This window comes from Podarcis melisellensis (assembly GCF_964234715.1).
Source record: "Podarcis melisellensis genome assembly, chromosome: 12".
Classification (NCBI taxonomy): Eukaryota; Metazoa; Chordata; class Lepidosauria; order Squamata; family Lacertidae; genus Podarcis; species Podarcis melisellensis.
In genome coordinates this window covers 43,590,415-43,618,400 of record NC_138544.1, presented here as the reverse complement: position 1 = coordinate 43,618,400, position 27,986 = coordinate 43,590,415, and the positions used below count along the sequence as shown (strand labels likewise).

General features: G+C 44.2%; 1 protein-coding gene across 1 annotated transcript in view; it reads right to left on the bottom strand.

Annotated features, from left to right (window-relative positions):
* Positions 1–25,055, bottom strand: part of CCNY (cyclin Y) — a 104,303-nt gene extending 79,248 nt beyond the window's left edge. The window contains exon 1 of the mRNA XM_081882676.1: positions 24,726–25,055. Within this exon, the coding sequence (XP_081738802.1) occupies positions 24,726–24,879 (154 nt within the window). The 5' untranslated portion in view covers positions 24,880–25,055. The remainder of the gene's footprint in view (positions 1–24,725) is intronic.
* Between the last annotated feature and the right edge of the window lie 2,931 nt (positions 25,056–27,986).

The window sequence follows — 27,986 nt, the reverse complement described above, 5'->3', positions numbered from 1 at the left end:
GAAAATATGCTTCAAAGCAGTTCCTGTGACAGAGCTGTAGTGTGTAAAAGGAATCCACGCCAGGAGGGTGCTAGTTCCACGAGACAGCTAAAATCAGTCAGTCCAACCCATGTGTTTTGGGGGCTTTAATTGGGATTGATGGGAGTTGTAGTCTCAACATCTGGAGGGCACCATGTTGGCAGAGGCTGGGCTACAACACAACACCACACAACATATGCTACCTTAAGTGTGTGTGTGTGTGTGTGTGTGTGTGTGTGTGTGTGTGGAATCCTTCAATCAAGCAAATTAAAGCAGTCATAATCAATAGAGGAACCGATTTCTAAAACCCAATATGGAGCACTCACTTGCTGAAAAGAGGAAATACAGGACCAGTGGCTATCTTACTGAACCATGCCCCAGTAAACTACTTCATGTTTTGCTATCAACTCTGCAATGAGGAAGGAAAAACAGTCTTCCTGTTACTGACGAAAGCAAGTTTTCCAGGGGTAAAAAGGACAACAAACAAAAGGGGAAAGTTTTCTGAGAGCAAAAGCAGCAGAACAGAGATTAACTCCACAAGCATGATAACTGGAGAGGGGGGGGGGGGCGGAGCTATTGCTTTTCACAAACTTTTCCTGTATCACAGAATAGAATTCCATGCATACCTTGCACGCTCAACGTTTCCAGCCCAACAAGAGTTCAGTGCACTTATGCTCACAGATTTCACTGGGCTTTTGTTCCAAATTCTGTGATGGATGGTGGTTAATACCAACTGCTTCTACACTGGGCATAACTAGAAAACAGCAAGTATGTGTGCAGAGGGCAGCAGCAACAGAACGGGCCTTTTCTATGTTGGCTCCCTGTTTGTGGAATGCTCTCCTCAGAGAGGCTCGCCTGGCACCTTCATTGCATATCATAGGTCCCAGTCAAAAGCATTCCTCTTCACCCAGGCCTCTGCTTCATTAATCAATCAATGGCCTTTTAAACTGTGGAGTGTTTATTGTTTTTGTTTGTTACAATGTTATATATTTTTGTGTTTTTATATTGCAAACTGCCCTGTGATCCTCAGATGAAGGGCAGTATAGAAATGTAACAAGCACACACCTATTTTTTTATCCAAGTTGAATAACTCTTCCAGTGACTGTCTAGAGGTTCTCAAGCTTTTTTCTCTGCGACACATTTTCAGAATAAAAATTTGCTCACGCCATGTCCAATTTCTCATTGACAAAAAATACACTGGAAAGCACAATTAGGATTGTCCTCCGTATCACTTGATGCTCTTGCTCTTGTTTTGAAAAGACGTATCTCCATATTCTGCCAACAAATAAAACTATTTTTTTGATACTATACTACACTGAAATGTTTCGATGTTTCTGTGATTGTCCTGAAATCTTCCTGCCACTCTTGCCATCCTCTCCTACCACAACCTTTGAGAACCACTGGTCTAGAATCATGGTCAGTTCGCACTGTCAGAATCGAGTAGTAACACTTTTCTGGACCACAGTAGTTTGGCTTGAGGATGAACTTACATGTTCAAATGCTCCCCCACAGCGGGGCGGGGAATGAACACAACACCCTACATGGAGAATGTGATCCTTGAAATCACATGAAGCTACTTCCAAAGTTCTCGCCCCACTTCCGGGGGGGCAGGGAGGAACCTCTTCTTTCTTAAAGGTAAAGGGACGCCTGACCATTAGGTCCAGTCGTGACCGACTCTGGGGTTGCGGCACTCACCTCGCTTTATTGGCCGAGGGAGCCGGCGTACAGCTTCCGGGTCATGTGGCCAGCATGACTAAGCCACTTCTGGCAAACCAGAGCAGCGCATGGAAATGCTGTTTACCTTCCCACCGTAGCGGTAGCTATTTAGCTACTTGCACTTTGACGTGCTTTCAAACTGCTAGGTTGGCAGGAGCTGGGACCAAGCAACGGGAGCTCACCCCATCGCAGGGATTCAAACCGCCGACCTTCTGATCGGCAAGTCCTAGGCTCTGTGGTTTAACCCACAGTGCCACCTGCGTCCCTCTCTTCTTTCTTAGGTCAACACAAATACCCTAGAGCAGAGGTAGTGCCCTCTGGATATTGCTGGAGCCCCATCCAGCAGCATGCCAGCTGTTTATGGCAAATGTTCAGGGACATTGGGAGTTGTAGCCCAATAATATCAGAAGGGCAGACAAAAGGCAAAGCTGAGCCACTTAAGTTTTGTACGTTTACCAGGATGGAAGACTCCTCCGGCAAGGCAATCCTATATAGGAGTAATTCTGGTTGAGTTCAATAGGGCCTATTCCCAGGTACACATGCAAACAGGACTACAGTCTGAATGTCTCGGAGCCAGTGGTGGATGGTACCCATTGGGACTGGCAGGGCAGAAGGCAAGGAGCCCAAACTGTAGGTGGAACCAGAGCTAGAGCCCATGACAGGCAGTTCTTCCAGTTTGGTCCCCATCCTCTTCCTTTCTGAGTTCTACAAGGGGCAAAACTGAGGCTAAGGAGGAGAGGGAAGCTTAATGGCCAGGGTTAGGCTAAGTAAGAAAGTAGGCAGGTAGCAGCTAGGTGAGGACAGACTGAGGGTGGTGGATCCAATGGATCAGCTCCCACTGCTCAAAGCAAAAGGGAGTGTAAAGAAATAAATAATAGACTACTCTGGTGCTGCCGTTGACTTGTTTTAATATTGTGATGAGTATACACAGCTGCTACCTCCCCGTTTTAATTCTCTCAAATGAGGAATTGAAGACAAAGGTGTTACAGGCTTCCATTAAAAGGGAAATTAATTGTTGTTGTGGGCATTGCAAGAAGCTTGCAGCACACATGCAAAATAAGAATGAAGCACAAACTGAAATGGGTGTGTGTGTCCTTTTGTAACTAAAACATATCCAAAGAGCCAATCGGGCTTGACCACCTTCCACTCTGAAACCAGGAATGAGATGCCAGAACCAGCAAATGTGTTAGATGAGAGACCATGTATGTACAAGCAAGAACTATCCAACAGACATTTCTCCTGCTAGCACAGCAACAAGAGAGTTAAAATTTATCCTGGAAAAGCAACAAAAAACCCTCAACTTCTAAAGTCTAGTGGCCCCTCTTCAGAAATTCCGGCACACCCTAACGGACACTGCATATTTCTCCCTTTGAAAAGGGCATCAGACTGGCAGACGTCCTAAGTGCCTTTTACACATCAATGACCACACATGAAATTTCCCAAAGATGAAAGGAAAAACCCTAACACGCAGCATAAAGAAAAAATGTGAACTTTATGCTTCCAAACCCGAATTTCAGCTTAAGTAAACATGTTCAAATATGCGTTGTAAAGAGTGCATTCTACAGTTGAGTAAGGTCATTTAGGTAATTTTCAAAGCACCATGAATATCCGTCAGCTTTATCTCCCTCTTTCCCACCTACCCCTAGAATGGGGCTTATCCCATTTTATCCTGTCCATTGGGTTCACAGGGGTGAGAGGTATGGCTGGCTCAAGGCTACCCAGGGAGCTAGATAGCAGTTTCAGACCAGCCCTAAGAGACAATCCACTATATCACACTGTTTTTAATATGTTAGATATTATATGCTAGTAACCCCATGTTACTATAGGTAGTAAACCTCAAACCAGTATCAACAGCTTGCAAAACTGCTCACTTAAGCAACAGAACATTAGTTCTTCTGATGCCACATAATCACAAATTTTTCAATTCGTTGTACTCAGCCGAAGGGGAGAAAAATCTCTTCCACACATTTGGTTCTCAAAACTCTGGAAAGGGAAACAGCAGACAGATCAATTCTCAGCTTATCCCTTGCAGGAGTCATGCAGAAAGAAGTATCTTCACCTGTCACCCTTTTCTCACCAGGCTCTCTGACATTACCGCCGAGATGCACTTGTTTAGAGAAACGTGATGTGATAGGAGTTTATAAGATTATGCATGGCATGGAGCAAGAGGATAGAGAAAAGCTTTTCTCCCTCTCTCCTAACACTAAAACTCAGGGGCATCCAATAGAGCTGAAAATTCAAGACAGATAAAGTACTTCTTCAAGCAGTGCAAAGTTAAACTGTGGAACTCACTCCCACAGGATGCAATCCTGGCCACTAACTTTGGGTGGCTTTAAAATTCATGGAAGAAGACAAGGCTATCAACACCTACAAACCACAATGGCCATGTTCTACTTTCATTAGCAGAGTCATTACACCTCTGAATACCTGCTGCTGGGGATCGTAGGTAGGCAGAGTGCTGTTGTGCTCATGGCCAGCTTGTGGGCTTCCAATAGGCAGTGGTCAGCCACTGTGAGTACAAGATGCTGGACCAGATGGGCCATTGGCCTGATCCAGCAGGCGCACCTTATCTTCTTATATCACACAGCCTTGAATGACTGCAGCTCCCTGCTTAGTCCGTACCTGGATTTGCCACTATGTAACATGCAAAGTAGTGCTCAGAGTTAATAGTGAATTGTTGAGCTGATAGTGACATTATTATTATTATTATTATTATTATTATTATTATTATTATTATTATTATTATTTTCTGGGCGGCTTCCAGCATATATAAAAACATAATAAAACATTACACATTAAAAAGCTTCCCTATACAGGGCTGCCTTCAGTTGCCTCCTGAAGGTAATCTAGTTATTCATCTCCTCGACATTTGATGAGAGAGCGTTCCACCAGGTGGGTGCCACTACCAAGAAGGCCCTCTGCCTGGTTCCCTGTAGCTTCACTTCTCATAGTGAGGGAACCACCAGAAGGCCCTCAGTGCTGGATCTCAGCATGGGGTGGGTGGGAAGAGGAGGAGTTTAGAACAGGCTTCCTCAACCTCGGCCCTCCAGATGTTTTTGGCCTACAACTCCCATGTTCCCTAGCTAGTAGGACCAGTGGTCAGGGATGCTGGGAATTGTAGTCTCAAAACACCTGAAGGGCCGAGGCTGAGGAAGCCTGGTTTAGAACTTTAGTCTAAAATTTACTATTCCAAATCTTATAGAAAGAGATTGTCCATGCACTATGTTTTACTTAACACTCAAAAGTTTGCTTATCTTTCCAGAAGTTAGCATTTTTAATAGCTGTGCTGCCATCCCAATTTCAGTGCTTGTTACTTTTGACAGCCGGCCTGGAAATGGAAGCGTTCACCAACGAGCTTACGTGCTGCCATTCTGAATCAGCCACCAGAAACAAAACATGACATCATTTCCTTCCCTCCAACTTACAAAGACTGGAGTTTTATTCTTCAGTGATGAAATATGTGGCACAACATGCATGACTAAATCATTTGTTCAAAATTAACATGTGCAGCGATTAATCTGCCTGCTTCCTCGCATCCTTCTCAGACTTAATGACTGTGCATCAGATGGTGAAAAGAAATATCTGTAAACTCCATAAGCTATTCAGCATGGACACCAAGAAGTCCATAAAATCAGTTCTGTTTCACACAAGACCTTTTAAATATTTTTTTTTTTTTTGCCATGCATGAAAATCATCTAAGTAACTATATAGACCCAATCATACTCAGAGCACGGGGAGAGGGGGGAAGTGAGGTAAATCCATCTCTGAAAGATTAAACTCATCTGTGCTTATCTATGAAATCAGCTGCTACTGTACACAAATTGATGGATTGGAAAGAGGCATAATGCAATCTTGGGGATTAAAGAATGTGTTTGAGCCTTTAAGAAGGATGCTAACTTCCAGATAATTGATGGCATTAGCATTATTTATTGGGATTTCCCAGAAAATTAAGAGTGCTTGAAGTTCTAAAAACAGGGAATCAAGTAAACAAGGGATCAAGTATTTTTAGAGAGACTCTGTCTGCAGAGCGGCTGGATTATGTAGCACAGCATTCTTCCAACTCCCTAGGTTGCAATGTGAATAAAGATGAACCCGAGGATACAGGTTTATAGCATCCTCCAGTGAGGAGGCCATGACTAATTCAACCTGTACATATAACTTTGTTCCCCACACACCCAAATGTGCCAAATATCATTTCTTTGATATTCAACACACACACACACACAGAGAGAGAGAGAGAGAGAGAGAGAGTGTTTCTTCCCACATCCTTTTTCTTTTTTTGCACATAACCATTAGGTAATGGAAATTCTTCTCATAAGAAGTGGGGGCTTTAAGCTCAATGTCACACTGGCGATTTTTTTTTTTAAGCAGGTCCATATGCCAAGAAAGAAAAGTGCTCGTTCAGTAATATTTACTTGTTGCTCTCCTATGCCAGTTACAGCATGGTTTAAATTGAAGGTAAAAACCTGACGAATACATTCTCCACATATAACTGCATTACCAGCAGGTTTGCTGGCCAAAGGAATGAAGCGAGGTGTGCTCTACCTGTGCAACTCTTTGCTGGATCAGGCCAGTTGTCCATCTAGTTCAGCACCCTGTTCTCACAGTGGCCAAACGGGTATTTGTGGGAACCCCAAAGCAGGACCTGAGTGCTGCAGTTCTGTCCCTGCATATGATTCTTTGCAGCTGGTATATAGAAACATGCTCTCACCAGCAATGGATATACAACACAGCCATTATGGCAAGCGGCCACTGATAGCCCTATTCCCCCCCCCCCCCGTGAATCTGTCTAATCCACTTTTAAGGCCATTCAGGTTGGTGGCAACTACTAGATCTCGTGCGAGCAAATTCCAAAGTTCAGCTATACGTGCCTTGAACTACTTTCTTTGTCGGTCCTGAATCTGACAGGATTCCAGCTAAGGATGATTGCAAGAGAAGATAAGAGTGCCAAACATTTGAGGCAGGGGGGCGGGCTCCAAGCAATGTTGTAATGGTGCATCTGAAGTTTAGATGTGGTCAGGAATGGGTCCTAAAAGTTTTGCTTTGATTTCTTGGAATCCATATTATCTTGTGATGCCCTGCTCCTCCCATCCTTTGGACTGGAAAACCATCAACAAGTGGGAGGAACAGAGAGAACAGAGGTGCAATATCACACTAAACAAGCTCTGTTTCCATGTTCTCCCTCACCTGGGATCAGATTTCTCTCCAGCTAATGATCTAGCAGCAAACCATTGTTTCCCGTTGCAGTTGAATGGCAAACAATGTTTCACGACTAAATCAGAAGTGAAAAGGAAAATCATTTAGACATTAGCCGGATTATTGTAAAAACTCGCAGTTTCTAAAACATATAAAATAGATGAGGAAAAGAATAAATAGAGTCAACTGGGATATGCAGAAGAAGAAAGAGGATAAATTCACAGCACCGCTGAAAGAGGGGGAAGGAAGTCAAGGTTTGATATGTGAGAATTGTTTTTTAAAAATTGAAATGTTTGTTATAAATGAAAATTATAAATAAACTTATTTTTTAAAAAGAAGTAGTAAAAGGGAAAATCAAAGACCACATGAAAACAGTTTGGCATTATGTCTGAACCTATATATTTAAAAGGTGTACAGTCATACCTCGTGTTACGTTTGCTTCACATTGCGGCTTTTCAGGTTATGAACGTGGCAAACCCAGAAGTGTTTACTTCCGGGTTCACAGCACACACGCGCATAGAAGCGCTCTATCGCGCTTAACGCACGCACAGTAGCGGCGTTCTACTTACAGACTTTTCGGGCTGCGAATGGCACTCCAAAACGGATCGCGTTCGGAAGTAGAGGTACCACTGTACGCTAATAGATTTCTCAGTGCCTTTCAAACTACAAATCTTGGAATCGTCAAAAGGAGGGAAAATTGCTTTTTTCCAGTGCAGTTCATAGCACTACAGTCCTACACAACTTGTGAACCACCGAGGTGAACAGAGAACACCCCCATCAACCTCCTTTATGAAGTTTTCAAGACTCCTGTCATCCATGGCTGCTGAGCCACGCTCAGCTTGGTGAGTAACAAGTCATGCGCTCTATTTGGCAATAGTAGTAGAGATTTGAGAAAGTCCAGGTCAGGGCTCTCGCTTATGGGGTGACTGCGATAATAGGATATATGCCAGGGGTGGGGAACTTCAGGCCTAGGGACCAAATATGGCCCCTACAGACCTCTCTATCCAGGCCTCATAACTCTTTCCGGGCTGCACACTCTTCCAAGCCGCATCTCTTACCAGCCCTGCTCTGTACCCTCCTTGCATGTTCTCCCTTGCTGGAATGTGTCCTTGAACTCTAATAAGACTTCTTGCTTGTCTGGGTGGAGGATAAAGATAAGTGTGTGTGTGTGTGTGTGTGTGTGTGTGTGTGTGTAAAACTAGGTTACTGCTCCATGAACTTTTAAGAAAAAAACATGTAATTTCATCCAATGACAGATTTATCTGCTAAACGAGTTGATTCATAATGACATTAGCCTAACATTTTCATCTGCAGGAAATTCCCAGCCCTAAAAAGGTCTCCTGGGCCAATATTCCCCATATTAAGATGAACAAAACTATTCCTTCTGTCTTAACTGAAAACACCAAAGAAAAGTTCCCAACAGACACAGCTTTATTTGATATGCAAAACAAGACTGCATTCTCTAACTTCTCATAAACATAGTGTTGTTCTTAGCATGCCAAGTTGTAGGAGAGAGTACAGGAGCGTGGTTTTATATTTGACCTCCTAAGATAAAAGGGTAGGATAAATATGCAGAGAACTAATAATAAAATACTCACAGGTATAGGAGGGTTTCAGCACATGCTCGTCTTGCTCAAATCAGATTCCTCCTGCCTTCTACACCAGGGGTTACCAAACCAAGGCCCACAAACCACCAGCGGTCTGCAAGCTTCACTCAGGTGGCCCTCAGTCTGTCTGTGAATGTGCAGCTGAAGATGGGAGGTAGCACATCCATTGCACAAAACATTCAGTTTGATTTTTACTTGTATTCTTATTTCTTCTTATATTTCTTCTATTATATTAAGATTTTAATTGTGTGGAAATCATACAGCATCTAACACGTCCCATTACAATTGCTACAACAGGCAGAAAAACAATTAAGTGGTCCAGCAAGAACATAAGCAATTTTCAAGCGGTCTATTGGGGTGGGGTTTGGGGAACCACTGTTCTATATGATTGCAAAAGACAGTATTTTAAAACACAGATCTGCCACCTTCATATCTAATTTGGACCCAAATGAAACCCCAGCAACTCAGCTGACACTGAGTTGTCGCTTTTGCTAAAAGCCATCGGCAACAAATAGGGTCATAAACCAACAAACCTACGCATGCTGACTCAGAAGTACCCCTCTATTCAGAGTGATCTATGCACCTGTAAGTGTACATAGAACTGCATCCTGGAAGATTTTATTTTTCCCTGTGTTATTTCTTCAACAACTGCTCCAGCAATAGAAAAGTACTGCAGTTTCCATTTCCAGAACTGACCAAGGTGGGAGGGAGTCAAAGAAGGTTCACACTTATTTTTTTGAAGCCGCCCAGAGTGGCTGGGGAAGCTCAGCCAGATGGGCGGGGTATAAATAATAAATTATTATTATTATTGTTGTTGTTGTTGTTGTTGTTGTTATTATTATTATTATTATATTTTTTGCAGCCAAGGCAATCTCTTGCTAGTTCATGCCAAGCGAAGGCAAAGCTATTCAGCAGCCTTTTACGCCATCATATATTTCACCAGGTATTCCAAGCTAGCACACTGTATTCCAACCAAGGGTGGACTAGCCCAGCATGATTTACACAGGGAGAGATGCTTGTCAGAATGACTGCTAGCAACAGGAATGCTCATAACAGAAGGTGAGGCTCAGGAAGCAGCACAGGCAATTTGGGCTATTTCCCACAAAGGGCCTTGTTTCAACAATCATATGGAAGTTACCACTCTTGACACGTGCTGGGAGAAGCACACGGTGCAAAAAGGGAGGAGGGAAAGCATGCTGCCATTTTCTGCAGACCATGCAGTTTAGTACTTTTCCTTCAGTTCAACGATCTCACAGAAAACTAAAAAGAACATGTCAGCAGCAAAAGACAACAGAGGCCAAAAGCAGCTTGCTCTTTGCCATTGGCGATCACAGTTTTGTGATGCCTTTGGAAGCCAAGCCCAACATTCTGGGTGCTTGCCCTTCCCTGCTGAAAGTGCCCCACCCCAGCACCAAAGCAGAAAAAAGGGGCCAGATCACCTCCGTAGCACAGTGGCCAAATCCCTCTCAGCCTTGTTTCCAACCATGGAGTGGGAAAGAGGTGGTGACGGCAGGACAGCTGCCAGAACAATTCCCACCCACTTCTCAGAAAGGAGGAAGGGGTTGTCCTGCTCACCAGACAAGACAGCGGCACACGCCCCTTAGCAAGTGAAAAATGTGCCGCTGCTGCCACAAAAGACCAGTCGTCAGGTTCCACAGCTGCAATTCTGTCCATCTGATAATGTGGCGTTGCATCCCGAGGGTTGCTGGCCAGGAGGAAACAGTGGGTGTATCAAGCTGAAACATTTGGACCACGGCCCAGAACCTCCTGGTTTGGACAATCAGATGACACCAAACAGCCAATCCTGTGCCACTGAGTGATCAAAAGCTCACAGTTCTGTCCATTCTGTCCATGGAGGCAGTGAGAGATTTTACTTTCTTGGGCTCCATGATCACTGCAGATGGTGACAGCAGTCACAAAATGAAAAGACGCCTGCTTCTTGGGGGAAAAGCAATGACAAACCTAGACAGCATTTTAAAAAGCAGAGACATCACCTTGCCAACAAAGGTCTGTATAGTTAAAGCTATGGTTTTCCCAGTAATGATGTATGGAAGTGAGAGCTGGACCATAAAGAAGGCTGATCGCCGAAGAATTGATGCTTTTGCATTATGGTGCTGGAGGAGACTCTTGAGAGTCCCATGGACTGCAAGAGGCTCCAATACTTTGGCCACCTCATGAGAAGAGAAGACTGCCTGGAAAAGACCTTAATGTTGGGAAAGATGGAAGGCACAAGGAGAAGGGGATGACAGAGGACGAGATGGTTGGACAGTGTTCTCGAAGCTACCAGCATGAGTTTGACCAAACTGCAGGAGGCCGTGGAAGAAAGGAGTGGCTGGCGTGCTCTGGTCCATGGGGCCACGAAGAGTCGGACACGACTAAACAATAAACAACAACAACATGGAATATATCACCAAAGGAGACCACCAGCTTCTCCCTATATGAACAAGCTACTAACTTGTCTTCTTTTCTGCCTTTTCCAAATGCTGCTAATAATTGTTATTATTATTTCTTGTACTCTGCCCATAAGACTGAGTTGCCCCAGCCACTCTGAGTGGCTTCCAACAGACTACAAAAAAAAAAACCCACAGCAAAACATCAAACATTAAAAGCTTCCTGAAACAGGGCTGCCTTCCGATGTGGGCGAAAAGTCATATAAAATAATAATATCCAGCAATGTTATTTGCCTGCTTGTGGCGCTAAACACCTGACAACCATGTTCAAAAGTCAGAGGATCTGTGACAACGTGGAACAATCACAATTTTTGCACACCCCCTGAAATTGTGGAGAGACTGAGGAGGGAAGTCACTTGTGGTGTGCCAGGAAGGAACCAAACAAATGTATCTCCAAGCAAAAGTTATGAAACGGAGCTGTGCACCAACATCTCTTCATCTGGCACAACTCTCATAAATGTCAAAGGCGTTTTGCAAAGGAGGCATCCCTGATGGATTCTGTCCCAAGTGCACTGATGCAGGGCATCAAGAATCACACCTTGATTGGGTTCCTAAAATGCAAAACAAAAGCAGCAACAACAAGGAAGTGTTTTAACTAATCAAAACCTCTTAATTGCAATTCAAGAGGAAAAATTCCTGGGGATTTCTCTCTAGCTCATTTAGTATAATTGGTCAGTAAAGGGGTGTATGTATATTGTTAGCTGATTTTTGTTTCAGCATTAACTACACACACAAACATCACTACAGTTCAAATACCTCTAAGGAAAAATTACGACCAGCGGAGTGGATGGGGAGTCTCGTTGTTCAACTTGCCTCATTGACTGTAGGCATTAAAGGAGGTCAGTAAGTCATCTGTAGAAGGACTTGGAAGTTGTGTCAGCACACACTGACTGGAGAGAGCAATCGCCGGGCAGGCTTCATTCAAACAAATGTGCTGCAGAACTATCTGGCAGGCACAGACAGGGCTCGTACATGCAACGTCTAAATAACCATTTCCAAAATGACCATCAAAACAGTATGTAGCCTTGTACAGGGCAGCTTGGCTTGCACAAAGCTATACTCAGCTTTCTGAATGTGAATACTGTTTGTATTTTTTAAAAACACAGTGGTGGTGCAGGGAGGTGGGGGAAAATGAGAATGAAAAGCCCCGGGTAGTGTCACCCTGGAGCAGAAGACAAAATTATTCAGCTGATATGAACTCCTGTGAAATCTAAAATATACAATTCCTTGAATGGGCCCAGAAATACAGAGAGTCTTTTCTGCTGGATAGGAACAATGCTCCTTAGTACCAAAGACGACAAATGGAGCTATATATTTATTTCAGCCCTGGCTTCCTACATTCAACCAAGAAACACTTTCATTTCCTTCCAAAAACAACAGGCAAAAAGCTGAAAATGACCCTGGCAGAGGTGGTAGATCAAACACACCAAGCATTCTTGTTTCTATTCTAAATACCTGCGTATATTGTAGAAACGTTACCTTGTCCTCTGTCTACAACTCTATTTGTATTTTTTGGCTTTGAGGCCAATGCTCCTGCTGGATGCAAATACGATATGGTTTCTACCTACAGGGTTTACAGAAGAAAATACACATGGAAGGAGAAAGGAATGTTTAGTGGTAGGTCCCTTTTGTCCAGGGGTCAGCAAACTTTTTCAGCAGGGGGCCGGTCCACTGTCCCTCAGACCTTGTGGGGGGCCAGACTATATTTTTTTTGGGGGGGGTGAACGAATTCCTATGCCCCACAAATAACCCAGAGATGCATTTTAAATAAAAGGACACATTCTACTCATGTAAAAACACACTGATTCCCGGACCGTCTGCAGGCTGGATTTAGAAGGCGATTGGGCCAGATACGGCCCCCCAGGCCTTAGTTTGCCTACCCATGCTTTTGTCCACAAATTCAATCCCCAGCCTCTCCTGGCATGGCAGGGAAAGATGCCCTTTCTGAAATCCTGAAGATCTGCTACCAGCCAGTGTAGATGATAATGACCAAGATAGACCCATTGTCTGACTTGGTATAGGACAGATCTCCTTGTTCCTATGCTACCCTTATGGGATGATAGGGAGTCATTGCAGAATACTAACTATGCGTACTAGGAAAGCAGCAGACGTCATAGAAAAGGTAAGCCCAGAAAGGTCAGGTGAAGGGAGACTTTCTTAACAGGTTTTGCAATCATCTGATCTCTTGCCTAAAGGTAAAAGGACCCCTGACCGTTAGGTCCAGTCACGGACAACTCTGGGGTTGCGGCACTCATCTCGCTTTATGGGCCAAGGGAGCTGGCGTACATGAGGCCAGAATGACTAAGCCACTTCTGGCGAACCAGAGCAGTGCACGGAAACACCGTTTACCTTCCCGCTGGAGTGGTACCTACTTATCTACTTGCACTTCGTGCTTTCAAACTTCTAGGTTGGCAGGAGCTGGGACCCAGCAACGGGAGCTCACCCCGTCACGGGGATTCAAACCGCCGACCTTCTGATCGGCAAGCCCTAGGCTCTGTGGTTTAACCTACAGTACCACCCACGTCCCGATATCTTGCCTACCTGTTTGGTATTTTCAGCTCACACTTAATGCTACTGTTCAGTTGAAGGCAGCACACGGTGCTGAGGGGTTTTTGTGTTTATTATACACTCTGATCCACCCGGCCACTATCGGTATCCCCTCGCCAAAAACTCAAGGCGCCATTTCTTGCCCTACTGTGGCTGTAGAGACCGATGCTGGAGAGACATATTTTGTTGCCACCGGGGCAAACAAAGGTGTCTGGTTGTGCTGCAGCAGATGCACCATGGCGTTTCTTCTCTCTGCGCTCCTCCCAGAAGTCATTCCCCCTCTGGACACTGCTATGAATCCTCTCTAAGGATTCTTAAAATCACATGTTTCTTGAAGGATGAGGTCCCAAAGAAGGTAATGCCAGGCTTACAGGAAAGAACACAGCAGAAAGCAGGAGTGGGAGAAGGCAACCAAAAGGAGACTAAGGAGAGAGGATGCGGTTATCCAGACCATAACCAAGGCCTGATGCTGACACTGGGCTGTAGCCAACTAACTCCTACTCAGAGTAGCCCCCCCCCCCAATGAATACACCTAAGTTCTCTGTGTTCATTAACTTCAATGGGTCTACTCTGAGTAGGACTAAGCATGGATACAACTCATTGTCCTCATAGTGGGGATAGACCTGCATCCTCATTTTTTAACCTTTAGAAGGGACAATCACATACAGTCATACCTCAGGTTACAGATGCTTCAGGTTGTGAGTTTTCAGGTTACGGACGCGTCGAAACCTGGAAGTACCGGAACGGGTTACTTCCAGGTTTCGGAGCTCATGCATGCACAGAAGTGCTAAATCATGCTTTGTGCATGAGCAGAAGCACTGAATCGTGACCCGCGCGTGCGCAGACCCGGCGCTGCGGGTTGCAAACGTGCCTCCCGCACAGATCACGTTTGCAACCCGAGCGTCCACTGTACTCTCAGCTGCAAGGCTCACTCCCAGCAATTCACCAGTCAGCTTATGCCCTTTCCTCTGTGATCCCCAGAAGGTGAAACAATCAGCAGGTTAAGGCAATTTCTGGGTGCCAGAACTACACACCCACCACTTAGCGCCAACAGCAGCTGCTCGTTCATCTAAGTGCCAGCTACTTTCACTAACTAAGTAACACGAAAATCAGTCTCGCAGTTTACTTGAGCAGGAGAAGAGGAAGGAGACATGTGACGCAGTTATTAGACAGCCGCCATCAAGGGTGAGGGGGAAGTCACAAATCATGCCCCTGGCACAACCTGGCCCTCACAGTCGTCACATTCTCTAAAGAAGAGAGAATTGGCAATTACTGTCAGGGCCAAAGGGTAGGTTGCTACTTTCAGCAAGTACACTGTCAAGGTATACTGGGCACAAAGCCTCAATTTCACTGTACATTTCCTGCTGGACATATCTGACAGCAATTCCTTCCTTGCTGGTACACAAAGTACATTGCGATTTACGGCATATATTATTTTTCTGATTGATCTGGAATGTTTATGAGGTAGGCTTCCAGGTGGGAACTGGAAGGGTCTACCTTTCTGTGTGTGGATAAATGAAATGATATATATGATAGAAATGTGATAAAGGCCCCTTATAGTTATTTTCCCCCTCCTTTCTCTTTTCTTTTCTCTTTCATTTCTTGGGTTTCTTAAAATTTTTGTTATTTGGTTTGATTTTTATTGTATTTATTGAAAACTTTCAATAAAAATGCTTATTTTAAAAATGAAGCGTTTGTGAATTACTACACATCACAGTATCATCAGTATAAAACAAGAGTGGTATACAATAATAAAAATAAAGCAAGAACAGATAGAATAGTTCTTTAAAAAAAGAGAAAAAAAGCAAATACTGCCTGCGAGTAAACTCATTCTTCTGAGAAAGCCTGAGAAAATAAAAAATAAAAAATAAAAAGTTTTTAGCATCTGACAAAATGCATACAGTGCTGGAATCTAACTTCAACAGGCACTCTGTTCCATAGGATAGCTGAAGGACTTTGCCCAAGCTGCCATGAAATGAACCTCTGGGGCATGCAGCTCCACAAGGACGACCCCTTGTAGATGACTGCAGCGGGCAGGAAGGTATATAGACACTGACGTCATTCCTCAGATATCCTAGTCCCACATTGTTTAGGGCTTTATACGACAACAGTAAAACCTTAAAACTTGGCTCGGTAGCGTAATAGCAGCCAGTGTAGTTCCCTCAGCACTGAGGTGATGTGTTAACAGAAGACAACCCTAGCCATAAATGAGGGGCTCCCATACATCCTGCACGAGCTGCAGCTTCCGGACCAAACCTAAGGGCGTACATATTCACAAAACACTGCACAGTCACACATCAAAAAGCTTCAAAGGGAGAAAAAAGGAACATGCCCATTTAGAACTCCCAAGCACAAGAAGCCACTGGGCACAGTCATATTTGTTTACACATGGAGGCCATTTTTTTTAAGGTTAAGCGTAAATAGTTCTGTAAGTATAGCGGCTGGACCTGGCACTGGGAAAGCTGTCAAGGAGTTGAGCCCAGTATACCAGCAGATTGACTGAGTGATGTTGCTTCATGAATATGCACTCTCTGGTGTGAGCTCCCAAGTAGGGAGACTGTGTGCCATAGATCCCAGTTGAAAACAGAATGCTATAGCAGCACGTGAGTTAAGTTGGATCTGTAAAGGAGAAGAAAGCAGAGTCTTCTCATATAATCCTTTTGACTGGAGATAAAAACGTACATTATGCATTATGCTAACTTTCTTGTAGAGGTAATGAAAATAGGTAGATTTTTTTTAAAAAGAAGTTATAGAATGTTAACTCTCTTAATAAGGGGTTGCTAGGTGGTGACAGCAGTCATGAAATTAAAAGATGCCTGCTTCTTGGGAGAAAAGCAATGACAAACCTAGACAGCATCTTAAAAAGCAGAAACATCACCTTGCCGACAAAGGTCCGTATAGTTAAAGCTATGGTTTTCCCAGTAGTGATGTATGGAAGTGAGAGCTGGACCATAAAGAAGGCTGATCGCCGAAGAATTGGTGCTTTTGAATGATGGTGCTGGAGGAGACTCTTGAGAATCCCATGGACTGCAAGAAGATCAAACCTCTCCGTTCTGAAGGAAATCACCCCTGAGTGCTCACTGGAAGGACAGATCCTCAAGGTGAGGCTGCAATACTTTGGCCACCTCATGAGAAGAGAAGACTCCCTGGAAAAGACCCTGATGTTGGGAAAGATTGAGGGCACAAGGCAAAGGGGACGACAGAGAATGAGATGGTTGGACAGTGTTTTCAAAACTACTAACATGAGTTTGACCAAACTGCGGGAGGCAGTGGAAGACAGGAGTGCCTGGAATGCTCTGGCCCATGGGGTCACGAAGAGTCGGACACAACTAAACAACAACAAAGTGTGGCAGAGGGGAATGACTGGGATAATGGGAGATAATAAATGTGCATCAGCAAAAAGGGGGACAGTGGGACATGTGGTGAGGAACATTCCTTTAAAGTCACTATCAAGACTGTAATGAAACCTACAATTTTGTGTCTGTCTCTACTAGCTCAAGTACAGGCAAGGAGGCTGAGAAAAGGGTCTGTCACTGGAGCTCCCAATGGATTCTTATTCCTACTTAATTTTTTTTTTAAAAAAAACCACTACTCCAACATAAAGGAGAGAGGGAAGCATCAATTTTGCTTTCTTTACATTCTCAATGACCTTGCCCAGAGCAAAATGCAAAGTATCTACAGAGAAAGTGAATACATTTTAATCTGTGCATGCAAGTTCATGTACTAACAGAAATGAAGAAGAAACTTCTTCCCTACCCATCCTTCAAAAAAAAAAACACCACTGTTAGGTCCTGCAACACAAAAAAGTCACTGTTAGGTCCTGCAACACAAAATGGATATAGCTAGAAAGGAAATTAGCAATTGATTCCAAATCTAAATTGGCTTTCAAGCTACAGAGTCCTCTCTTATTATCTTCCTCTAACTTAGCAAGAGAGCTTGATGCAACATGGCAGAATTGCGCGTTCAAACATCTACATTTACCCTAAAGATTTCCAGAACTCATGCAAAGGGGTAGAGACAGAGACACCACATATTCTGTTACTGATTATTTGGAAATTGTGAAGAGGTCACAGGAATGCAAGAACAACTTGCTAACAGACACCCAAACCCATAAATTGCTGAATCAGTAATGCACAAGGGAAACTTTGCAGGGAAACAAATGAACTTTGATCTGGTTCCTTCACCCACTTCACTCTTCAACTTCCCTGTTCTCTCCACAATGACACTGCTGTACCTGGAAAAATGCAACTACATGCCAATCATATATAATCCTTTTTATGCAAACTACATAATGATTAACAGCGGAGGAGCACACTGAATAGCCACTTAAGTATTTGCTACTCACTCTTTCTGGCATACACCACGTATCCTCATTAACTAACAAGACTAGCAAGGAGTTAATAATCCCTCTTTTAAAAGGAGCAGGTCTCTTAGTTATACTTTGCTTTACTGCTGCATCCTCCAGGAATGAAAGCTGAGATTTAGGTTGGTGAAGGTCTTCGCTCTCAAAGCTATTGTTGTATGAGCAGCTTTACAACCACAGGGGCAGAACACTGCCTTCCAAAGTGGTTTTCTAGTGCCTTCCTGCACTTGACATTTAAGTGGCAATATATGCCAGAAACATTTCAATTTCTACACATTTACTCTTTACACAGTAGCAAGCTTCAAATATGTAATACAGCTGGTTTTTAAATGAAAAATGAATAAATTATGCATGTGATTTAAATTTACACCCATACAATGTACCATGAATTAAGACCACTTTCACAGCTCAGTACAATCCAAGGCACAATTTTGTACTTTTTTTTGTTATAAACCAATGGCAAATATGCATATACAAAAAATTTCCTTGGCCGTTTATCAAAGTGGAAAGAATGGCAAGGTCTTGGCAGCCAGCACCACTCTGTCACGGCAAGCTCTGAATCCAGAAGGGTTTTAAGAGACAAGAGTTTATAATGAGATGTGCAAACGGAAAAGTTTCTGGCTACCATTACTACTAAGTTCCCAAGGCAACATCTCATGTATAGCAAGACCAATAGGAGAAATTGTGCCATGGCTGCGGAATGACCACATAAGCATATCACACAACATAGATGGAGCACTCAGTTCAATATCAACTATAATATATAAATTTCAGCGATCACATCTGGATGGCATGGTAAGCCATAAACCATGGTTTGTTGTGAATAAGCAGATAGTGCATGCTGCCAAATGGTGCCAACCACAATCCTCCTCTGGTGTGACCAGGAACAACAAACCATTGGTTCTTGGGACATCCAAATCAATCCTCATAGCTGGTTTCTCTCCAAACCAATCATGATCTGAAAAGGCTACCTTTGGTTTCCCCCTGGAAGAAACAACCACAATCACTAGTCCAAATGCAATACTAACCCAAGGCTTATGGTTTATTACCCTGCTTGCGCAAATAAATGAGTGCAGCAGGAGCACTCAGCAGCATGAATTAGCATGGTACTCATTCCCATAGATAAGCCACATGGCTTCCCTTGTCGTCCCAATACAGCCAATGTGCGAGCCTTTTAACAAAGTATGATCACTTATACATTTTCAAGTATTCTTATGTCTAGTTATTAAAAATGACTGATATGCCAACTTCCTTACACCTTGTCTGCATATGCCTTGCCCAGACCTCTAACTGAATAATACACTAGACATACAATTTATCAGAATTCATTCAATCGTCAACTGCAAGGAAATACCAAAAAAAGTATCAGCAGCGCTGAAAGGCTCACATTCCAGATGATGAAATCACTCTAAAGTTTGTGTGTACTGTATATATATAAGAGGAAGATTATACTGTAGCAATACTTTGAAAAACTATAAATATTTTGATTCCTTAACAATGCAATCCATCCTTAACTGCACATGCACTATTCCACAGACTCAATGGAGCTCTATGGGTATGCGTCCTGAATATGTTGCGACCCAATCTAACTGAACGTTCCTTTTTATTAAATTTTCTTTAAGCAAGCCATGCAAAGACTGCAAAACAATCTGTCTGCTGCTCTGAAACCCTGAGTCTTTCGCATCCAGTTCGACAAACCTAAAAGCTCTTGTACAATTCTGCCTTTGATCAAAAAAATTCCCACATACTTGGTTAAAGAAAATAAACTGCCCTTGTCTAGCAAATAAATCATGTTGAAAAACAATCCCGTCAAGAGTTCTCCTACCATGCACAGAAAATTTAACACACGATTGACATGTCATAAAAAGGAGGTCTGAATGGATTTTATTAGTGGCCCAGTTATATGGGATGCAGATTTCTGATCCAGAATTGACAGTGCAAGATGTGATCTACCAGTACTGTGTTAGAGTTTCATTCCAAGCATGAGGGAGGAAAACATTGCATCAGAGCTGAAATTATTACGCTATTAATATTCAAACCCACCCCACAAACAGCATCTGGTGTTGTTATATGGCTACAATATCCTGGATCAGCGTGTGACGTGAGTGGGAACATCACAGATAACGATGGCATAGCAGTGCAGAAATCATGGCATCTAATCTTAAATGCTAATTTGCCAGTGCTTCAGCTAATAGGATCGTGTTGCAAGAGCATTTTAAGGATCAGATGATGCTTTAGCCGGTTCTTAACAGCATTAATCCCCTAATTAATGGAATTTATAAAACAGTTGCTTTTAGCAAAAGGTAGAGAGGGCCTGCATTTGTTGAGCGCAACCAGTTGTTACACTCGCCACAAAAAGGTCTTAATGGTGGCAAAACCAAAAAAAATTCCTTCCAGTAGCACCTTAAAGACCAACTAAGTCAGTTCTTGGTATGAGCTTTCGTGTGCATGCACACTTCTTCAGATAATGGTGGCAAATATCACTTAACGGCTAAAGCATGATTAATGTATTATACATTTGATGTTAGCTGCTCTGAGCCCAGCTTTGGCCGGGGAGGGCGGGGGATAAATTATTATTATTATTATTATTGAACCGGGGCGGGCAGGTGTCATAAATTCAACATAAACTGAACGCTGAACATTACGGTCAAGAAGTAATCTTTTTCTTCAACAGCCAGTGATAAAGAGTAACTTCAGTAAAAGGGCAAGGCCAGACAAATTCCTCCACTGTGAGAATGTGCGGGATTTTTGAAGTTTCAAGCTGTAAACAATTAAAGACATGCAAGAATTATGGTGTCGGTCTTTTCAAGAAAAGGCATGAGAGAGAGGATTTGTTTTATTGCATGCTGGAATCATTCTAACCATCTCCAACTAGGAAATCTCCAATAGTTATGACTGCAAAATTAAAGATACACAGTGCTATATGCCTGTTTGAGAGACAAAGATTTATTTCCCTTCCATCCTTTGATCCACACCAAACCTTGAGGTGCTGAACCTGAAACAAGTTTGTTGGTATCTAATTCAGAGAAGCAATGCAAATAATTAACAAAAAAGACACATGGTTATATATATTCTTATATATCAGAAAATATTTGTATATTGCTGAGCTATCAAAGTCCAACAAATATCAACATTTCTTTCGATCTATTTGACACATATTACATTGCTTATCTACTGGGGTTAATAGTCCCACATATAAACACACCTGAATAACTCATTAACTGAGTAGAGAGCTCAGGCTAGGCCACACCCTCACCTCTGCTTTCATTCAAAATGAACCCTGTGAACACTCTGGCTTTCAGCCAGGGGTCAAATCAAGTCAAGTGTAGATTATTTCACAAAAAGAAATCTTACACAAAGCAATTATTTTTTAGAACTGTCATTTTACCTTGAAAAGGTACAAAATAAATACCACACAGCACTGAGCACATCTTGTCAGATGGTTAGATTCCCCCCCCCCTATTAGCGTGTCATAAAATGCACTCATTGCTAACCTGGCCACTTCTGACGTTACAACATAAGAATTAATCACTCTGAGGGCATTAGGAATGCTCATCAGCTACTCATCTGTGGCCCCAAAAAAGTCTTCAAATAATAATAATAATAATAATAATAATAATAATAATAATAATAATAATAAATGTGTTTTAAATGTCTCAACTTTAGCCAACATCCACACACTATTAAGAAACAACAGTCTATCTATGAAATATTTCAAATCAAACCAATGCACATGGGGAAATAATGTGTTAAAATAAAATCTGGTGTATGAAAGCTGTTGAATGTTGAAGCTACCAGTTTTGCTTTTTTTTAAAAGAGAAACACATGTGTGGATGGACACACTTTTAAAAGAACTGACAAGATTCCAATTAACTAATGCAAAGGACACCCACTTGACAGGCAACTCAGGATTTCCCAGACACTTTTCAAATAGCTCTCTGACTCTAGCACAAGTGTTATTAATCCATTATACCAATGTCTTGTCAACCCATGCAGGGGAAGGCATCAGTAAAGACTGCCACAGAAGAAACCTGACCAGTATCTGTAACTGTCTACATTTCTCAGTGAAATTTAGCACAAACCAGAACAATTATCCCATGATACTAATTCAGATCCGATGGACCGCAGCTTGTTTCTGAAACTGAATATAGACAGATTCTCAAGGCTATGGTTTGTATCCAGCGCTAGTCATACTTAGAATAGACCCAGTTAATGAGTAGAAGCCAGAACAAAAGTTAACAAACATGACTAACTTAGGTCTATTACTTTCAATGGGTCTACTCTTGAGTAGTTAGTTGGTCACAACCCTACAAATTTGATTGAACTTGGGAGGCCTGTATACTGCAAGAACCCGTATATGTCCACAACATGTTGTGAAGCTCAAAAGGATAGCATTCTTAAATATTACAGGTTTTCCCACAGATATACATCCTTTAAGGTTGGGGGGGCGAGAACCCAGATTTTCCTGTTGAAAAGGCAACACAAAAATGAGTGAAATTTGTTGCTTAGGAACACACTGCACCTTAAACAAAAAGTAACTATGGGATTTTGGGAGGGGGGGGTGAGAGGCTTTCCCTTCTAGAGTATGAGGAAAAATACTGACCGGCCCAAAAAGCCGTCCCCCCAGAGTGTCATGATAACATCCAAAAGCTTCTTCCATCAAAAACAAGAGCAACAAATGCTAGCATTTCCCACAACAGAATGACAGTGATGCTCACATGTGGATGGATGAACAGCATGAGGTAAAACAAAAAACAAAAACAAAAAAAACCCACAGTATTTTGACACTGTCACTTTCAAATGAAAGTGCCGGAGGCATGAGCTACACCAGAGGAAAAAATAAAATTTCAGTCAGTAATGAGATGGAGGGAGGAAAGGCACACCCCAGTCCCTTTCCTACTCCACTAAAACAGTCTTCCCCAGCCTAGTGCCCTTCATCATGGGAGTTGTAGTCCAAAAACCAGCAAAGTGCACCAGGTTAAGGGATAAATTAGGCTACCCTAGAAACACACCCTGAGAACCATCTCACAGTGTCCATGGGACCACAACAGGATTTTCAAGGTCGTCTTCAGTGTCTCTTCACAAAAAGGCGGTCAGGGGGGAAAAGACCTAGAGCTGCCCCTTCTCCTCCCTTCAAATACTGGCTATTTCTCTTAGTAACTCAAGGTCACACACATTCCTCTGTGAACTGGAGTTGGGAAACAACTGTTGGATACTCCCTTCCCTTCTTACATGAAACACTTGAGAAGATTGGGAAATGGGCAGAAATTCCAACATTGTCCCATGACCTCTTGCTCACAGACTGAAGGGTTAGTTCTCTTCCCCCTTGGTATGGTGGCAGAGCAAAAACTGTGACCCTCCAGATGTTTAGACTCCGATTCCCATCAGCCCATAGCTGTCAACTTTCCCCTTTTTTTAAGGGAAATTTCCTTATTCCGAATAGAAAAGGGGGAAGTTGACAGCTATGCATCAGCCCCTGCCAGTACAGCCAATGGTCAAACATGGTCGTAGCTGTGGTAAAGCTGCATCTATGGTGCATGGAGAAAGAATGTGCCTACCTTGTGCCACCTTAGAAGTTGTAGGTTTTGTTTATGAAGTAAGGTTGGCCTAGCACAACGTACCACAAAACTGCACCATCCAGTTCTGCGGTACACTGGCTAAGGTAAGCCTAGCTTCACCAAGAAAATTAGAAGGGCGAGGTGAGAGACATTTTCCCTTCGCAACTCTGCTGAAGAGACCAAGGGAAGTGACCTGGACCCCAGGCAAATTGTGGGACCTGCTCCGTGACAATTGCTTCAAGAAAGTCTTTGAGCACAGCTCTCCCGGCGCACAGCTCTCAACAAGAGAACATGGCTCCAGCGCTGACCCCCACACAAAAAGCACAAGCAGCATGTGGAGACTCACTAGTAGCCCATGAGGAATTTTTTTTTAAACAAGGCATATTACTTAGGTTGGAAGTTTGAAAAATGGTACACATCTGCCATCAAGATTTCAGGAGCTAGAAGAGACATATTGCCCCAGATGGCCTATTCCACCATGGCTGGGCCATTCTATCTACTACCAACTGCTCTGTGGCAGGAAGGATCCTGGTTACTTTTTATATGTTGGTGCTGTTTACTGTGATAAAAAAAACCCCACAAACCATCACAAGCTGCCTTGGAAGGCTTTTCATCCTGAATATAAATACATGCAGTAAATAAACAGAACTAAAACGATGGGAAGGCCTTAAACCTCTAACTCTTTGGTGGCCTCTGCTAAAGGATCCTTGAGACACCCAGCAGTGTCCCAAATCAAGCCCTTTCCCCAAGGCTCTGTCATTAGGCAAGGGAGGCATATTTTGCTACCTGAGGTGGGGGGCAGGTGAAGAAAAAAAATCAAAATGCAATCCTCTTATGCAACTGACAATCTGCAACCCTTAATAGAACCTCCAAAATCTGACACCTCAGGTGGCTTTCTCCTCATCAACGCTTAACGGCAGAGCCCGCCCAAAGAGCAATCAGCACATGCTCAGAGGCTACCGCTCGCTTAACCACACACCCACACCCAAAACATGCTCAGGAGCGCTCTTCCGCATTCCTTCTTCGGGGATGCCGATCTCTAGTTTGCAAAGAATCGAATTGCAAAGAGAGAAAGACCGCTCCCAGGCTCAAGTTTTTATTAAGCCGTCTTTGGAATGTTGCTTGTTGCTTGACGCGTGCAGGGAGGCTTTCCCACGTGCATGAAGGTGAGGAATCTCTCTCTCTCTCTTTTCCCACACCCACGCCGCAAAATCCGGGGTCTCGCGCGGTTGTGGGCGAGGGGGGGGGGAGATCGAGGGTCTCTCCTTACCGTCGATGTTCTCCCTGTCGCTGATGTGCTGCAGGTTGCATCCCGTGTCCTCCCGGCTCAGCTCGGTGTCGGGGCGGTAGGACTCCAGCCGGGAATGGGCATTCCTCCGCAGCTTGGGGCTGGACGACACGCAGCATGAGGTCGTGTTCCCCATCTCCGCCGCCCGTGGAAAGAGGAGGAAGGAAGGAAGGAAAAAGAAGGGAAGGAAGGGTGATGGTAGTGGAGGAGGAGGAGGAGGAGGGAGGCAGCAGTCACCAGCGACGTCGAGAAGCCATCAGCGTGCTGGGAAACGGCAAGCGCCGCTGCGGGGCAAGACGACGGTGGCGGCGGCAGCAAGCGAGGCTCCCGCCGGCCGCGCTCCCCGGCGGCTGCTGGTGTGCCCCGAGGCTCATGCAAGCCGCCTTGCCCCGCCGCGCGGCTCAGTCCTCGTGCCCAGGCAGGCGCTGCTGCAAAGCCGGGCTATGCCTCTGCTGCTGCTGCTGCAGAGCCGCAGCCCCATTGCCCTCCGCCGCTCCGCCGCCTCTTCTTCCTCTTCCCAGCAGCAGCGGCAGGAGGGGCGGGCTGGCGGCGGCGGCGGCAACACCGCAGCCTTTTCTCCCCCGCCAGCGAGCAGAAGCGGCAGAGGCAGCAGCAGCAGCAGCGAACCCCGAGGCTGCCTTTTGCAAAAAGGAAAAAAAGAAGCGGGGGGAAAGAAAAGGGGGAAAACGGTTCCGGTTCAAGTGGGTGGGAACGCCGGGCTTGCTCGCTCTCGCTGCTGCTGCTGCCAGACAAACAGGGCAGGCAGGCGGGCGGGCGTCTGTTTCTTTAAGCAGCAGCAGCGCCTCTTCTGCTCGCTCCTCCCGTCGGGGGAAGCCCGGCCCGGCCGCAGCCGAGCGCGAGAGGGAGGGGATCCCAGCCGCGGGCGGAGGGAAAAGCCCCCTGCACGGCAAGGAGCGGCAGAGCCGGCCGCGGCCAGAGACAGCACCGCCTTCCTCCTTTCTGCCGGCTGCCCTGGAAGGAAACGGGCCGGAGGCTCCTCCGCGGCCGGGATCCTCCTCTGCGTGGCTCCGCTGTGGGAGGTCTTCTGCTCTGCTTTCGCTTTCCTCCCCCCTCCCCGAGCTTAGTTTTGGAAGTGGGGGCTGGGATAACCCGCGCCCCTTCTGGTTTAGGGGTTGAGAGGGCCCGATCCGAAAGACGCTGCTAGGGAACAAGGGCTTGTGTTCGAGTCTCGGCACCACCAGTGCCCCAGATGGATGTAAAGACTGGCTTCCAGCGGGGGCGGGGGGGGGCGTTATTGGATACCTGAAAGTTTCGGGCAAGGGGAGCATCACCACAAATCTGCAAATGCGCATTTATAGGTAAAGCCAATCACTGTAAATATATTATTTAGTTTGAACCCCACCCTAGAGCACCCCAAATCAGCTTCTCTTCGATTCATTTTACCCCCATTAATTTCTCTCTTTTGTAAATCAATTACACTATCTCCCCCCAATTCATAACCCCCACAAAGTTATGTTAAGTAAATTGATTACCCAAAATTTATATCCTACCCAGTAACCGAGATCGCATGCACACAAATTCAGTTTCTCCCAAATTCATTTACCCACCCAGATATATTCAAGTGGGCACTCATAGAAAAATTGGGGGGGTCATGCCCCATTTGGGTCTGGGTCATGCCCCATTTGGGTCCATGCCCACCCCAGGTATACCTCTGACATCAAGCAATGGGGCCTCACCTGGATCACCTAGTCCTAGGAGGACTACACATTCTCAAATACAGGGCCATCCCTACCATAAGGCAGATTAAGACGGCTTCCTCAAGAGACAGATGCCAGGCATAACAGAAGTTCCCTAATTCCCTTGAGCTAGCTAGTCTGCTCTGCACATCCTAAGTCAGGGGTCAGCAAACTTTTTCAGCAGAGGGCCGGTTCACTGTCCCTCAGACCTTGTGGGGGGCCGGACTATATTTTGAAAAAAATATATAAATTAATTCCTATGGCCCACAAATAACCCAGAGATGCTTTATAAATAAAAACACGCATTCTACTCATGTTAAAACACGCTGATTCCCAGACTGTCTATGGGCCGGATTTAGAAGGCGATTGGGCTGGATCCGGCACGTGGGCCTTAGTTTGCCTACCCATATCCTAAGTCATCCTACTGCCTTCAGATACCATGGAAGATGTTGTTCCACTGTCCATCTTGAAAGAACATTCGGTGAGAAGGGGGCAAGATTTGATTCAGCTTGTATTAAAGGCAAAGCTACCTAATGTCCACTTTCTGAAATAAAATGCAAACCGAAACATAGCCATGCTTCAAAACTCACTCTTCAGATTTTGCTGTGCAGTTCTCAAAAACATGCACAAAAAATTACTTATATCAGGATAAAGGGTGTATACGCTTGCATATATAAGTGAATCTGACATACAAAAATGCTTTATAGTAAGGAAAGTTACTTTGCAAAAAATTGCCTGTTAGGGAATGAATTTTCAGGAGGACCTTTTTTAAAAAAATAAAATAAAAATAAAATGGTTGTGGAAATGTAGAAAATTTAAGATTGGAAAAATGAGAAAATGAAAGAAACGAAAACTGTTAGATTTGTCTGTGTTTAAATTCAGCTGCCACAGTCCAGTTAAATTCTGTATGTGGAAGTGGGGGTGCCATCCTGTCCTTAGCCTCTGGCACCAAAATGTATTGGGCTGGCCCTCCTCAAAAATGCAGTGCTTTTCTATTTGGATTGCATGTGTCACATCCTACCTTGGGAAGCAGGCTCTGTTGAGGCCTGGTTCAAATTATGCTTCTTCAGCATGTAGCGCACGCATGCATACCCTCTGACCGCACATTATCTGGTTAGCAACCCTTTCAGGAGTTAGGAGATCCTGAATCACAGCAATTGTTGGCAGTAATTTTCCTCTTCTTAGTGCGCAGCCAAAGCTTCCTGTGGCTGTTGTAGGATGTGGTTGTTTTGTATTTTTTAAATGAATTTGTGCGTGTGTGTCTGTGTGTGTGTTTAAAAGGTTTTATTTCATTAGCTAGGGGGAAAATCCCTTATTTCATTTGAAAGAGAGTACCATGCTGAGTTCTGGACACCACATCTGAAGAACAGTACTAACAAACTGCATTGTGTCAAGAAGAAAGGGAAGCAGGATTATCTGGAAACTTAAGTCTTTTGAAGATTGGCTGGACAAGTTGAGCATGTTTAGCCTGGAGAAGATCAGATTAAGGGGTAGTCTCCAGATCTCTCTGAAGGGTTGTCACACTGCAAATGGAGCAGGTTTGTTC